Source organism: Peromyscus maniculatus, chromosome 6 (genome assembly GCF_049852395.1).
Source record: "Peromyscus maniculatus bairdii isolate BWxNUB_F1_BW_parent chromosome 6, HU_Pman_BW_mat_3.1, whole genome shotgun sequence".
Taxonomy (NCBI): Eukaryota; Metazoa; Chordata; class Mammalia; order Rodentia; family Cricetidae; genus Peromyscus; species Peromyscus maniculatus.
Window position 1 is genome coordinate 25540790 of NC_134857.1, and position 15738 is coordinate 25556527.

Consider the following 15738-nt stretch of genomic DNA (forward strand, 5'->3'; position numbering starts at 1 on the left):
CCAGAGTCATTACATAGAGAAACCCTGTCTTGGAAAATAAAACAATCAAACAAACAAAAAAACAAAAACCCATTTGATTGTTATACCTTGAAAATATATTGCTGTGAGATGTATTTCTGTATGCTGTGAATATGTGTGGCTCCCATTGGATAATAAATAAAGCTGTTTTGGCCTATGGCAAGAAAGCTTAAAGCCAGGAGGGAAATCCAAGCAGAGATACAGAGAGGATGGAGTTGAGAGAGACACCAGTTGCCGCAAAAGGAGCACCAAGATGCTAGTAGACGGATAATGCCATAGCCACATAGCAACATATAGAATAGGAATGGGTTAATTTAAGATGAAAGAGCTAGCTAGCAAGAAGCTGAAGCCATAGACCATACAGTCTGTAATTAATATAAGCCTCTGATTACTTTATAAGCCAGCTGTGGGACTGTGGATGGAAGAGATTTGTCAGGACCCACGGCTGGCTAGGACCAGAGAAACTTCCAGTCACAATATATCTTGATTAATGTATCTATTTAGGGGAAGCCCATATCAGTATGTAGGTTCTCTCCTACTTCAAGAGGTAAAATGGGAATGCTGAAAGAGAAAATTAAGGTCTTCTTTAGCAACTATTCACTCTCTACCTCAGCATCCTTAGCAATTATCTGAACCTGTTCTAAACAAGGTTGCTATGGCAAACAGACATGGTCACTGACATATTTTGCAGGCTCGATGACTTAAAAACCCACTAACTAAAATGCAGTGAAGATTACAATCCATACTGTAATGAGAATGAAAGTTTCACTGATTTTCTCTGAGATAATAAAGAGATTATTAGTATTTCAAAGGGAAAGGAATAGGGAATTTAATAAAAGAAAAATGGCAAAATAAGGAGTCAGTTTTCAAAAAGAGCTAGTTATGGAAACATGTTTAAAACAATGGTACACTCAGTTCAAAATACATCCATCAGTCCTGATTGTGCACTCAAGGGTAAAGGAGATGAGCCAAGCCTGGAGCAGACCTGGCAAGAGATGTGTGAACAGGCAGCTCTCCAAGTCTGTCTCTCTCCTACTCAGAGAGGCTCAAAGCAGCTTGGCTTAAGAAATCACTAACCACCTTTTAATATGAACTTGGCATCAAAGCTGAATTTTTCCCAAGTTCCGGCTAGGCCAGAATTTCAGTTAAACTAAAATGAATTAATGTACTACCAGATAACTGACTATTGATCACATTTGCAAAAATACTCTAACTTGAAAAGTATCTAATACTGTAAATGATTATATAGAATATATGTATACACACACACACACACACACACACACACACATATATATATATTACATAAGTCACATTAAGGACTTTATTATAAAATTTGAAAATATTTAATTATTTGGAAGGAATGAAAATCTACATAGTACTTCTTATATCATCAAAAATTTCCTATTATACTTTTTTAAGGGGTGGTCGTGGCTATCTTTATACATAGAATTACAGCATGCTTTTCCTACTTTGAAGGTATACTATTTCTTGGTCATGTCTGTAATTCTTTTCTTTTTTTTCTTTCGAGACAGGGTTTTCCTGTGTAGCTTTGCGCCTTTCCTGGAACTCGCTTTGTAGACCAGGCTGGCCTCGAACTCACAGAGATCCGCCTGTCTCTGCCTCCCAAGTGCTGGGATTAAAGGTGTGCGCCAACACCGCCCGGCTTTTTTCTCTTTCAATGTGTTAGATTTTGTTTGTTTGTGTGTGTGTGTATATGTGTATAAATATATATATTGAGAGTCTGTCTATGTAGTCCTGGCTGTCCTGAAACTCTCTATATGTCACTAAGGTTGGCTTCAAACTCACAGAAATCCACCTGCCTCTGTCTCTTGAGTGCTGGAACTAAAGAAACTTACCACTATGCCCAAATACATCTGTAATTCTTAAAACTATCTTTATTTATTAATTATATCTATGTGAGCATAGATATGCTATTCTCAGAAGTAGATATCAACATCCTTTTTTTCCTCTCTAAAAAAATATAGCACTATTACTCTCATTGAAGACTCTTGGGCTTTCTTGTGTAGCTTCCTTCTATAACGAATTCAGTAATCACCCATAGGTGGTAAGAACACCAAATGAGAAACTTAAGACAAGCACTTCAGAATACAGCTCATTAAAGAGACCCAGGAGTCACAGAGGTTATAAGAGATTTTAAGAGCTCTTAATTTCCAGACAAGGAGCTGTTCTGGAACAAAAGAAGTGCACAATGTATCATCATAGCAATTCAGAGAGTGAATTCAGCAGCAACTTTAAATTTGTTAGTTCTAAAACTAAAAGCAAAACACCATTTACACAAAAAGGACTTTTGTTGTTCTTTAATTGCCCATCTAAAGGAAAAAAGACATTGTTGTGGATGTTTTAAGTCTAAATGGCCAAAGGCTAAAATTCTTTACACCATAAAGATTGGGAAATGAATCTCAATTCATTTGTAATAAGAATTGTCTTAAGATAATACAGATGTACCACTATACCTTCACTTAATTTATAAGTTTACAAAGGAATGAACTTGGAAGTGAAAAGTCTACATAAGTCTTTATGTAAAGAAAATATCTAACTTTACTCTTAGGAGTTGGAAGCGTTGTGTTTTCTTAGTAAAGGTATTATTAATTAAACGTATTAATTAAATGTAAAAAAAAAAAAAAAACAATTTAGCTCTAACTCTCTTGTTCCCATCAGCCCTGGGACTTACCAGCTATTCAAAGGCCTATACTAAAGTTGAGAATAAAATGCAATTTATTTTGCATAGACTTATATTTTGAAAGCTTATGTTCAGAGGTGGGAACCTGAGAGGAGACTGCATCGTAAGGGCTCAAACTTCATCAACAAATTAATCCATAGCTTAATGGACAATTCAGAGACACTGCTTATTTGAACACACAGGTCACCAGGGGTATGCCTTCAAAGACATTTTGTCATGGCACCCCTCTTTCTTCTTTCTGCTTCCCAGGCACCATGAAGTGAGCAGCCCCTCACCATGTTCTCCAGCTACCATGATAGTCTGTCCCTTCTCAGACCAAAGTAATAGAGCCAGGTATCCTGGACTGAAACCATTTGCCAAAGTCCACCTTCCCTCCTTTAAGCTGATTTTTCTCAGGTATTTTGTAAGAGACATGGAAAGCCTTCAAAGCTTACTGTGTGCTGCACTTTAAAGCACAGCACAGGATCTCATCCTGTCCATGCAGTAAGAGAAAGTCAATGAGCCTAGCATCTGCCAGTCCCACAGCAGCATTCTGAGAAAATCAGTCTCCAGGGGTTATTTTTATACAAAGTCATTATGCTTTCTCACATTTGCATCAAATTAACTCTGCTTTCTTTACCATTAGTGAATTGATTCAGGGTTTGGTATCTGAGCCAAATACAATCATTAGTATATTCAAGCTCTAACAAAGAGCAGCCATTGTCAGCTGGTGGGCTTAGCCTGAGATACAGAAGTTCTGATTAAGAAATACTTCTAAATATTTATCTGCCATTTGTATTTCTTTTGTTTGTGAATTGTCTGTTATTTGATTGGCAGCTTTGTTTTTCATGTTTAATTTTTACAATTCTTTATTCATTCTAGAAGGAAGCAGTAGCAGCAGCAGCACCTTTAGAGAAGACAGTGGGAAAACCAACAACAGAAGTTGGGCAGAGGGCAGGTGGGAGAGGAAGTTAAGGCAAAGTACAAGTACTCACGGAGGGGGAGCTAGGAGGGGTCAACAAAAACAAAGTATGGAGGAAAACCCCACATGGAAACCTATTACTTTGTAAGCTAATTTTAAAAAGAAAGTCTTTTAAAAATAAAATACTTATACTGTTATCCTGGCATCAGAAAATTTAGGAGGAAAGGTAAAATACATTTATTTCAATTCAAAGACATGAAATGTGGGTAACTGAAATAACAATCCTATATTATGTTTTGTTTTACATGACTTTATCTCAGAAGCCCCGAGACAGGCCTGCCTATAGACAGCTTCCCGAGTTTATTTCCATTATTCTTAAGATAAACTTCCACTAGTAATAGAAAAAAAATCTACTAGAACTGAAGCCTATATTGGAAGTGGGTTAGTAATATCTTATCTAAAAGACATAACATAAAGGCATCTGACAGAAATAGATCTGAAAATGGGGGGAAACCATTCTGCAAATAGTGACAAATATGGGTAGGATAAGGGTAAGGTATGAAAGGCTATGAGACTGTTCTGAGCACAGAGATACAAGCGAATAACAATGCAATTATTACACAGCCCCAAGCTTCTAAAAGATGCCTCTACCAGAGAGCAAGGACAATGGAATACTGTATTTAAAAGGAAACTGAAGCTAATTTCTAAACATAACATTTACAGATGAATGAGACTTTCAAATTTTCTTCTCATAGTAAAACCATTCAAAAGCTTAGCAATTATGACTTTATACCTGGTAATAGGTCAGCTGTCTGCTTAGCTCTTCCAGATGTTTCTCATACTCAGCAATAAGAGGAGGTAAAGAACTAAAGGAAAATACAGAATTAAAAGATGGTGTATTCAGTCCCATTTACTTTAAGTACCTAACAAGTAAAACAAATCCCAAAATAAAAATTTGTGTTTAGTAGGAACCAATAATTTGCTTTTTAATTAAACCCTTAAAAAAGTAATATTTTGGACTGAAACCTCCTTGATTGTATGGAAGGGGCAGGAGGAGAGAAGGCTTGAGCACTAAACGATGACAAACAGCTTTTCTGGCTTCCACCCAGTAAAGTCTCACTTTCCACAGGGTTTACTTGTATATATATAACCAAATACCCTGAGGGGCAGGCAAGATCATCCTCCATTATAATCCACTTTTACAGACTCCGCCAATATTTTTATGAACAATAGCAGGTCATTAATGCTTCATTACTGTGGACCATAAAATAAACATCCCTAAACTAAAGGAATTCTTTCAATGATTAAGCATTTTAAAAAATAATATGTATCTGATAATACTTTACCTTTGGTCATCTATTGAGTTTATTAGTACATCACCTCTGCCTCCTTTGGACATGCTGTTCTATAACAGAAAATAGGTTTTTAAAAAGGTTTTCTCTATTTAAAGAAAAAAAGGTTTTCTCATATTACTCTAGCTAAAACTGAAACAGGCTTAAAATTAAATGTCATTAAAAGTTTTCAAAAAAAGGGAGAAAAGAAAAACACTGAATTGCATTTGGTAAATATAACAATACAGGATAAAAACTGGCCAACTAGAACTATAAAGAATTTTCTATTTGATGAAATATCTACCAGCCATCAACACTCATTATCAGTATTTGTGGTGAACAAGGGACGCTTACATTAAGTTCAGTAACAACGCAAGGCTGCTTACTATCACTGTTAAAAGTTCTGGTCAACACGGTTGTAAGGAAGATTTAAAGGCAGAAGAACAACATGTGACACTATTATTATGTACAGATAATTTAGTCATGTACCTAGAAAACACCACATAATACAATAAATGTTAGGACAAATTGGAGAATACACTAAGTCCTAGAAAGAAGAAGTTCCTTTGTTCTCACCCTCTTTTGCTTTCTTTACTGTGATTGATGAGTTCTACAAATAGCATGTTTTGATTCTCTTCTCTATCACTTGTATATCTAAGTGCTTTGGCTTTGTACTGAGCATGAAGCATACATAAACATCTCAAACTTGTAATAGAGGAAGCTGTTTATAACAACTTTTGGAATGATGTACAAAAACTTTATATTGTTATTCTCTCCCATACAATTAAAGTTTCCAAGTTACAAACTATTGTTTCTATGTATATTCTTCAGGAAATAATTGTAGTTAAAGTTACTTTTAGCATTTCTGCCTTTTAAGTTCTATACAAGAATTAAAGTGACCTAAATAGCACAGTGGCAATAACAGGATATTCTTGTAGGTAAGCTTTACTTTCATAGTTAACATGGTAACAATCAATGCTATTTTATTTCAGCTTAATCAAAACTGTCTTTATAATTTGTTGCAGTTTTAGGGTTACGAAGTCTCTCAGCTATTCTTTATCTCTTCTTCTAATGGACAGTTTTGACAGGTAAATTCTTAATTGACAGTTTTGTTCTGTACTTGAAATAAACCACCCCACTCTACTTGTGAGGTTTCTGCTAAAGAATTTACTGACAACCTTAGGAAGTTTAATTTGTATATAGTGAGTCATTGTCTAGTGCTGCTGTTTTCAAAATTCTCTGAATACAAAATTTCTGAACATTCAATTACAATATGTCTTAGATAAGCCACTTTGGGGTTGAACCTATTTTGAAAACCTATGATCTTAGATGTCTAGATTTATCTGGAGTTTTATTAAGTTTTCCTTAAGTAACTTTTGCAATTCTTTTTATCCTCCTCCTGATACTTGAAGAAATTTGCATATTATTTTTCTTGGTTGTGTCCCATAAATGTTTTCTTCATTATTTTCTATTTCTCTGAAAAGATAATTTCAGATGTTTTCAAGTCTACAGATTACTTCTATTTCAAGTTTGATGTTGAGGATCTATTACATTTTAAAAATCTTATGTATTGTGGTTTTTACCTCTAAAGCTTTCAGTTTGTCTTTTTATACTGTTACCTTTTGTTACACAGATCCTTTTTCTAAAATTACTGAGGTCCCTATTGGTATGTTTCTGTTGCTCACTGAGACCACTCACTACACTCTTACTCTCACCCACAGGAGGAATCATAGGCTGCCTTGAGGGAGGGCTAATGTGGTAAGGTGAAATAGTTTTTACTATCGTAGATGCCGCTAATCTCCAAGTTCATTTCATTTAGTTTTACATTGTCTCACAGTGTGCTGTAACTTCTCTATTGAATTCTTGGACTCTTAAAAAAGGACTTAATATTGTCTGTGGATGGTTATAAAAATCTATGTACTCTAGAAAGATGATGGTATAAAATTCTCATTCTGTTCTTTTACTTATTATCTACTATACAGATTTCTCTGAACTCCAGTCTCCAAAGTTTGTGCACCAAAAAGTGTCCAAATGGGGGATGGGTGACCATAGAGAGCCGGCAAAACACAAGACCACTAAGTTTCACACTGGAGAGGGAGACTAGAAGGAACACAGCACTCTCTGGCTCTCACACTCTGCTCAGCTGTAAAACAGTGTGGGGAGAGGAAGCTGAGGCAGCAGAGTAAACTGCTGAACCTGAGTTCAAGGCTCTCAGTACTGCAGGTAGCAAGCCAAGAGCCAGCAGTCAGACAGCTCCAGAGGCCAAGCAATCTGAGATCCATGAGTTAGTTCTGTAACCCACTGGAAACAGACTGGCTCCTTGCAGGGGCTGGGGGCTATCATCCACTATGCCCTCCACAGCCTGCGCTCTGTGCTCCTTAAATTTCTTAGCACATCTATATCTACCTGCTCCCCACGCCCCAGCCCCTGCTACTTCTCCTGCCTATCTTCTACCTGGCCCTATGTCCGAAAGCTTCACAACTTATGACTGCTCCTTATTTTTGCATCTCTAGAATGCTCCATCTCAGACAAAAGCCTCTTCTCAAGGTAGCACCTATCCAGAGTGTTCTTTGATATTAAGAGCATTGCAATTGCTCTCTTTTCCAATGCTAGGCTACCACACAGGAGGACTTACGGTTCTCAAGAACTGTGGGTTTTACCTGTGGGTAGGACTGTCAGGCTGTCATTAGGACTCCCTGCATACTTTTTGCTCGCAGCCCTAGCCCCTCTACCCTCACCACTCCACTTCTGGCTCCAGGGCTGAATCTGCAGACTGTGTTCTACTTTTCTCCATGCTTTTTAGCTGTACAAGGATAATGAATCTCCAAGGGATGAACTAAACATGGTAAAGATTTAGACATCACTGCTAGAGAGGAGCTCGATATCCATTTTATGTTACCACATCACCTCTGCTCTCACCACTGCAAAGTACACAGGGAAAATCAAGACACCTGTAATGGAAGTCTGGGAGGTATGGAAGAGTACTCAGGAGTTGGGAGACAGAAACATATGCTGCCACGAAGATTAAGAAGAGGAATCAAGATTTATGATATGGTTATAAAAACTGCACATGTAGAAAAGAACCTACACCTGCTAAGGATTAGAGCAGGTGTAGTCTGTAACAGTAGGGAAGATGTGTGCCTGACTGGTTTGCTACCTTGAGGTTTCCAATAATTAAGATCACATGCATAACACAGAAACCGCTGATGGCTGTCTTGCATCCATGGCTGTGTCACTAGGAAAAACACGTCCACGATCAAGCAGCTGTAGCTTCCAGCGGATGTGCTGCAAAAGCATCCAGAGAGCTTCTGGAGCTTCAAAACTCTCTCTTTTGCTGCTGCTACTGCTTCTACAAGCTTTCAGACTCATGCTATAATATATTTACCAGATTAAGTTCACCTTGTTGATAAAATCTAAAATCAAAGTAAAAAAGCAACACCTCAGGAAATAAACATTAAAAATCAATGCATATATTATTATTATCTGTGTTAGTTTATGTTTCAGTTATAATTTCTGGGGTTTTTAATTGAGGAGATAGGAATCAAACTTGAGGCCTTACACATGCAGGACACTTAACCAACATTCCCAGCTTTTTCAATGATATCATAATTTGCAACAATTGAAATAGTTATACAGCTAGCCACATTTCGAGAAATAACTTTAGTATGTTTCAGAGCTTGAATGAATTCCCATTTCAGACCTCAGCTACTTTAACATATATAACATTAGTTCCACAGATAGAAAAAAAATTGAGCAATTTCTATGGACAAAGAACTTACTTTCAGTTAGCAAAATCAAATTTTCCCTTACAAGAATCAAAGCTATAAGCAAAATTTCAAAGATTATACGCAACTTCAAATGTGAATAATTCTAAGTAGAATTCATATTGAAGATTTAGATTGACTGTAATCAATAATTCATAAGGATGTAGAATATATTTACAACCAAATTTTAATCTAGTTTGTTACAAATTATTCCACATACCTGCATAGTTGGGTCTTTGAAAATATGTTCAATATGATGCTGTCTAAGAATATCATTTAGCTTATCATCTGAAAAAAGAAAACCAATTTCAATAAGTCTATTTTGCAAAACTAGACAAATAGCAGCTACTATCTGATGTATCCAATGAAAGATTTCTAATCTCTAAGATTGCTTCTCATAAGATGAATCATCAATTTCAGCACATCATTTCAGAATGTAAAATTAGGTCTTTTTAATATTCATAAACCAAATAATGACTCCCAATTGGAATACAGAACAGCTAAAAAGAACTAATCTTTTCTTTCATAAGTTTGAATTATCAGTCTTTTCTGGCAGAAGTGGAAACATTATCCATTGTTTTTTTTGTTCCCACTTCTATACTAAAAAGGATTAGGAAGATATGAATCATATTCTTTCTTCTTTATTTCCTTTCTTTCTTTCTTTTTTGAAGATAGGGCTTCACTTGGGCTAATCTAGAACTCATATGTAGCCCAGGCTGGCCTGACTTACTAGAATCTTCTGTCTTTGCCTGCTGGGTGCTAGGACTACAGGCATGAGCCACCACCACACCTAGCTGTGGACATTTAAAGTCAGTTGAAAAAGATTATCCATTCTATACGGAAAAGAAATTGTAGGACACAGAATCCAATTTCAACGGGAATGTCACGAGACCATGAAAAAGATGGCCCAGAATAAGGCTGAGAGTTCTTACTAATATACTATATCTGTGTTCACATCAGGAAAGAAACAGGGGAAGCAAGATGGCTCGGGAGATAAAGGTACCTGTCACCAAGCCAGACTCCATGAGTTCAATCTCTAGAATCAACAGGGTAGGACAGAGCCACTCCGTCATGTGACTTCTGTATGCATTCTGCACACACACACACACACACACACTTACACACAGTCACACATACATACATCCTCTGTGCACGCCAGCACCTGCATAAATAAATGAAAATTTTAAGAGGGGCTAGAGAAGTCACTCAGCAATTACAACACTAGCTTGTTCTAGAGAATCTGAATTCAATTCCCAGCACTCACAAGGCAGCTCACAACTGTCTGCAACAGCAGACTCATGGAATCCAACACTCTTTTGGTCTCCACCAGCAATACACGCATGTGATGCATAGATGTTCATGCAGGCATATATATATAATTTTTTTAATTAAAGAAAATTAAAAAATAAAGAAATTAAAAGAAAACATAAGATACTACCCAACAAATACACAATCTTTCAAGATGTACATGCAACAAAGCAAAGCTCAATAACTTTCAAAGAAATAGGAAAAAAAAACCCTCCATGTTATCTGATTAGAATACTAACTAAAGCTGGGCGGTGGTGGCGCACGCCTTTAATCCCAGCACTCGAGAGGCAGAGCCAGGCGGATCTCTGTGAGTTCAAGGCCAGCCTGGACTACAGAGTGAGTTCCAGGAAAGGCACCAAAACTACACAGAGAAACCCTGTTTCAAAAAACAAAAAAAAAAAGTTTACTGTGGCTCATGGTTTTGGCTCAGTTGCTTGGCTCCACTGTTATATGTAAAACGAGCATCATACATCCTAGCAGGGACTGCAGTGAAGCTGAGCTATCCATGGCAGCCAGGAAGCAGAGGAAAAGAGCCAGGAGCTAGGGACAAAATATATCTTTCTCAAGAAAATTCACAGGCACTAACTTCCTCCTAGAGTTCCTACAGCCTCCCAATAGCATCATCAAATGAGACTAAGGTTTTTATGACACAGCCTTTGGGATGCATTTAAGAGTCAAACTATAGCAAAGAATAAACAAAATTTGCCAATTAAAAGGTATTTAGAATGCATAAATATAATGATACACACTTATAGATACATGTTAATAAGTTAGGATCAAAGAGATAATTCAGAACTGGGGCAGGGGTAGATGTAGAATGTGTTATCTTTTTGCTTATGGATCCAGGTCAAGCAGACAACTGTGGTAAAATAATATCATTCGCAAAAATCAATTCCAAGAGAACTGTAAACTTAAATACAAAATAATAAATGTGTATAAAAGAACCAAGAAACACTTCTATAACCTTGGGCGAAAGACTTTTTAAACTAGAGCAAAAAAAAAAAAAAAAAAGAAAGAAAAGAACATTTGTGGTGGTTTGAATGAAAATGGCCCCCACAGGCTCACAGGATTAGGAGGTGTCACATTGTTGGAGAAGGTGTGTCACTGGGGTAGGCTCTGAGGGCTCAAAAGCCACAGCCATTCCCAGTTAGGGCACTCTCAGCTACTATTCTAGAGCCATGCTGCCTGCCTGCCACCATGTTCCTCACCATGATGGTTATAACCCTCTGAAACCATAAACCCGCATAAACTGTTTCTTCTGTAAGTTGCCTTGGTCATGGTATCACATCTGAGCAAATATGAAAGTAAGACAACATTTAAAATAAAAAATACCAACAAACTGGACTACATTATAATTAAGAACTTACAAAAAAAAGAACATTAAGAAAATAAAAACAAAAAGCATAAACAGAAGACATTTCCAAGATCTATAATGTATCTAAAATAAAGAACTTCTAATCAGTTGAGAAACAGACAAAATGGATCAGTATATAAAAAGTATTCTGAGGAGTTCAGCTAACAGATAAGGAGCTCAAGCTCAGTAGACATCAGGAAAGCATAAACGAAAACTAGTACAAATTCAAATTCAAGGCTGGTGAAAACAGGGCTAGCGGGGGAGTGGCTCTGTTGGTAAAGTACTTGCTTTTCAGGCTGGAGACTTGAGTTCAATTCAGAGTCCACATAAGAAAAGTAGGACTTGGTGAAGCACCCTTGTAATGTCAGTGTTGGGGAGGTGAAGATGGGGATCCCTGGGGCCTCCTAACCAATCAGCCTAGGTTATCTGGCAAGTTCTAGTTCAGAGAATGTGTCTCAAAAAAGAAAGAAAATAATACTCAAAGCCCAAGGAAAAACATCAGAGGTATCCTCTGGCCTCCACAAGCACACACATCTGCAACCACACAGAGAACTGGGGAATATGTGGAACAAACTGAACTTCCAAACATTGCTGATGGGAGTTAAAATCACTAAACTTTAAAATTAAATATAAACACACTTCTTGGCAACATAACCAACCAAAATGTGTGTAACTGGACACAAGAATCATGAAAAAAAGTACCAGTATTATTCCTAGTGACCCACTAGCTGGAACTAACTCGGATGTCCATCAAAATAATAGGTGCGCGATTAATTAAAAACTGCCAAGTGTATATGCAATTAAAATGAACTAATTCTATCTATATGTGATGATATAGATAAATTTAAAAATATCATGAATGCCAGCTGTGGTGGCGCATGCCTTTAATCCCAGTACTTGGGAGGCAGAGCCAGGCAGAGCTCTGTGAGTTCGAGGCCAGCCTGGTTTCTACAGAGAGAGATCCAGGACAGGCACCAAAACAACCCAGAGAAACTCTGTCTGGAAAAAACAAACAAACAAACAAAAAACTAAAAAAATATCATGAATGATGAAGCACAGAAGAATACATGGTTCATGATCTTACTTTTTAAAACTAAAACACAGAAAAACTAAATTAATAAATAAAATTAAAGAGCCACTATGGGGTTAGGGAGAAACCTGGTACCAGGGAAACTCTCAGGAATCTAAAGTATGACCCAGCTAAGACTCCTAGCAATAGTGGAGAGGGTGCCTGAACTGGCCTTCTCCTGTAACCAGACTGGTGAATACCCTGTCATCATAGAGCCGTCATTCAGTAACTGATGGAAGCAGATGCAGAGATCCACACCAAGCACCAGGCTGAGCAGGGAGGAGGTATTATATGAGCAAGGAGGGTCAAGACCTTCATGGGGAAATCTACAGAGACAACCAAACCAAACTAGTGGGAACTCCTGAACTTTAGACCAACAGCTGTGGAGCCTGCATGGGACTGGACTAGGCCCTGTGCACAAGCGAGACAGTTGTGTAGCTTCGTCTGTTTAAGGGGCCCCCGGCAGTGGGATCAGAATCTATCCCTGGTACGTGAGCTGGCTTTTTGGAGCCCATTATCTATGGTGGGACATCTTGCACAGCCTTGATGCAGTGGGGGAGGGTCTTAGACCTGCCTCAACTGAATGTAACAGGCTTTGTTGACTCTCTATGGGAGCCCTTACCTTTTGGGGGGAGAAAATAGGGGGTGAGTTGGAGGGGAAGACTGGGGGTGCTAGCAGGAGGAGGGAAGAGAGGGATATGTGGTTGGTATGTAAAATGAATAAAAAATTTCTTAATAAAGAAAAAAATGAAAAGAGAGAGTGGTTATCTTTCACTATCATTGAGGAAAAGGGAGGGATAAGTTTTTAGAGGTTCTAGCCATTTCTCGACTTGAATTGTATTACAAGAATTTTTCACTTTGCAATGATGCACTTGGCTTGTTTTCTCTTGTGTATGTTATAAATAAACAAATGCACATAAATATGCATATGTACTAGCCAGTTGCTTTTGTAAATTTTGGAGACATTGGTGGTATCATGTAATACTCAAGTTTATTAATGTATCATTTTTTTAGTACCCTGAAGACATAAAGATATAATCTTATGGATTTGAAAAAATTAAAGATTTATTGTATTTTGTTTGAGGCCAACCTGGGCTACACAGAGAACTGAAGGCCAGATTTTCTCAAAACAAAACAAACAAAACCAAACGGAAGCAGTGAGAAGTAAGACTGACAGAAATAGAGAGCAGGAGAGGTGGATGGGAGGATGGACAACATTCATCTGTGTCTCAGCAGGTAGTGAGATGGTGTGGTTACTAGGACAACTCACATCTTTAACTGGCACCCCAGGTTTTCATGTCTTCATACACCTTACAATTCCATGCTCCCTTTCCCTAAATATATAAAATTCACAAAGGCTTTGCTGCTTGTTTGAGAATTTCTTTTTCTGCTCTACTGGTCTTTTACTGAACTACCATTCAGTTTTCAATTAAAAATAAATTGTCTTGCTTAGGGTTTGCTAGTACTTGGAACTCAATTTTTACCTAAGAATTACGGTTGCTTTATTCTTCTAAAATTTAGATATCCCTCCATCATGCAAATTCACTCATACAATTCCTGTCCCACATCAGATTGTGGCCAGTTATTCATCTTTATTGATGTGAAGTTTTTCCCACTTCAAACCTAAGAAATAACATCATTGTTGTAGTGTCGTGATTTTAGTGTGTGCGTGTCGGGGAGGAGAGACAGACAGGCAGGCAGAGAGAGATACACACAGACAGACAGGGAGGAAAGAGGAGGAGCGAGCACCAGGCATTAAACATGTACTAGTTACCAAGCTAAGGGCTTCATTTGTCTTGTCCCAATTAAGTCTCACAACTCCATAGAATTAGAGTGTTCTTACACTCCTAAGGGAAAAACAACAAAAACAAAACCAGAGGCACAGGAACCTAAGAATTTTGCCCAAGATCAAACTTAAGTGTGAGAGCTAGGCAATCTACCTACAGAAACAAATTTAGAGATTATGTCCTTAACCTCTGGTCTATGATACTTCCAACGCGGTGCATGTTCCCCTAAGCTTCCCTGTTGCTCAAGTCAAGAACCCGAGCTGCTCTCTCCTTTTTTCCAAACCTCTCAGCTTTCAATCTCTGCATCCTCCTTAGGTCACTTCTTACCTACGATGACTGTAGCTAACTGACCTGTACTCCTCTATAAACCTCTATATCCTGTTCGAGCCAGCCTGGCTGTCTTTAAACACAGCATACTCCCAGTCCCTCCAATGCTGCAAATACTTGGGATACCTAAACCACTCTGACCAGTAAACACATACTGCTAAGTCAAGTTTCTGTCCAAATCTCTGGCCATGGTTTAATAACTACGTAAGTCAATGTTTGTTTAGCACCATGTGTCAGATGCTATTCTCCTTTATAGCTCAATGTTTACTCAATAATCTCATCAACTCTACTCGGTAACTGAGGCAAACGAGTCAGCTGCTGCTGCTGCTGCTGCTGCGTCAGTGTATTTATGGGATTTATGTATCTCCCTCCGCCAATGGCATGCTTGGGGAGCAAGAATATCTCTATCCTTACATCAGCTATGTTTGTGTAGCACCTGGCACGTAATAAAACAGTAGCTCAACAAACATCCTTTCCACTAATGACCAGAGCAGTGCCTGCGGGTCCCTAACTGCAGACTTGGAAACTCCTCCTGGCCCATCAGAGCCCCAGAGAAGCATAACAAACCGATTTCGTGTCTAGCCGACTCCTAAGCACGCTTAAGGAATCCACGAGTATTTACCAACGGCTCTGCTTCGCTAAGTACAGACATAATCTCATGTACATCACCAAGCATTCTGTGAAGCGGACTTCTCTTGAGTTTTTACATATTTCCACGCTGGGACACAACCACAATCAAAACATATCAGTAGGTCAACGACAGCGACACTGCACCTTGCAGCTGAATTTTCCATCAGGGAATAGGGCGCTTACTTTGGTCTTTCAGTAAGTCGAATTCTGTGGCCATTTCGATATTTTAGTTTGGAGTTTTCATCACCTTTATCGATTCCTCGCAGGGGGTGGGGGGCGCAATAAGATTTTTTTAAAAAACAAACAAAAACCCAGCCTCCCGCTGTGAGGGAAAGCAAACAGCTAAGGGGTCGCCGTGGCAGCCGAGCCCCGGCGCGGAGGCATCAGCATCCCACTCACGCGGCGGCGCAGCCCGGCCCGCAGCTCCCCCGAAGCCAGGCGACGGCGCGTCAGCCTCCGCTCGGCCGGACCCGGGCGGGGGAAGGGGCGGCGGGGCGGCGCGCGGCCGGAGGGCGCCGGGCTCCCGTCAGAGCGCGCGGGACGGC

General features: G+C 38.7%; 1 protein-coding gene across 3 annotated transcripts in view; it reads right to left on the reverse strand.

Moving 5' to 3' along the window:
• The window catches only part of Sclt1 (sodium channel and clathrin linker 1), a 108349-nt gene extending 92655 nt beyond the window's left edge, over window positions 1-15694 (reverse strand). The window contains exons 1-4 of one of the 3 annotated variants that reach the window (XM_006987463.4): window positions 15377-15694; window positions 8939-9006; window positions 4970-5028; window positions 4417-4489 (exon numbers count right to left, since the gene is read on the reverse strand). In XM_006987463.4, the coding sequence (XP_006987525.1) occupies window positions 4417-4489; window positions 4970-5028; window positions 8939-9006; window positions 15377-15410 (234 nt within the window). In that variant the 5' untranslated portion in view covers window positions 15411-15694. The remainder of the gene's footprint in view (window positions 1-4416; window positions 4490-4969; window positions 5029-8938; window positions 9007-15376) is intronic. The other 2 variants (XM_016005996.3, XM_076574039.1) reach the window with 2 other exon arrangements.
• Between the last annotated feature and the right edge of the window lie 44 nt (window positions 15695-15738).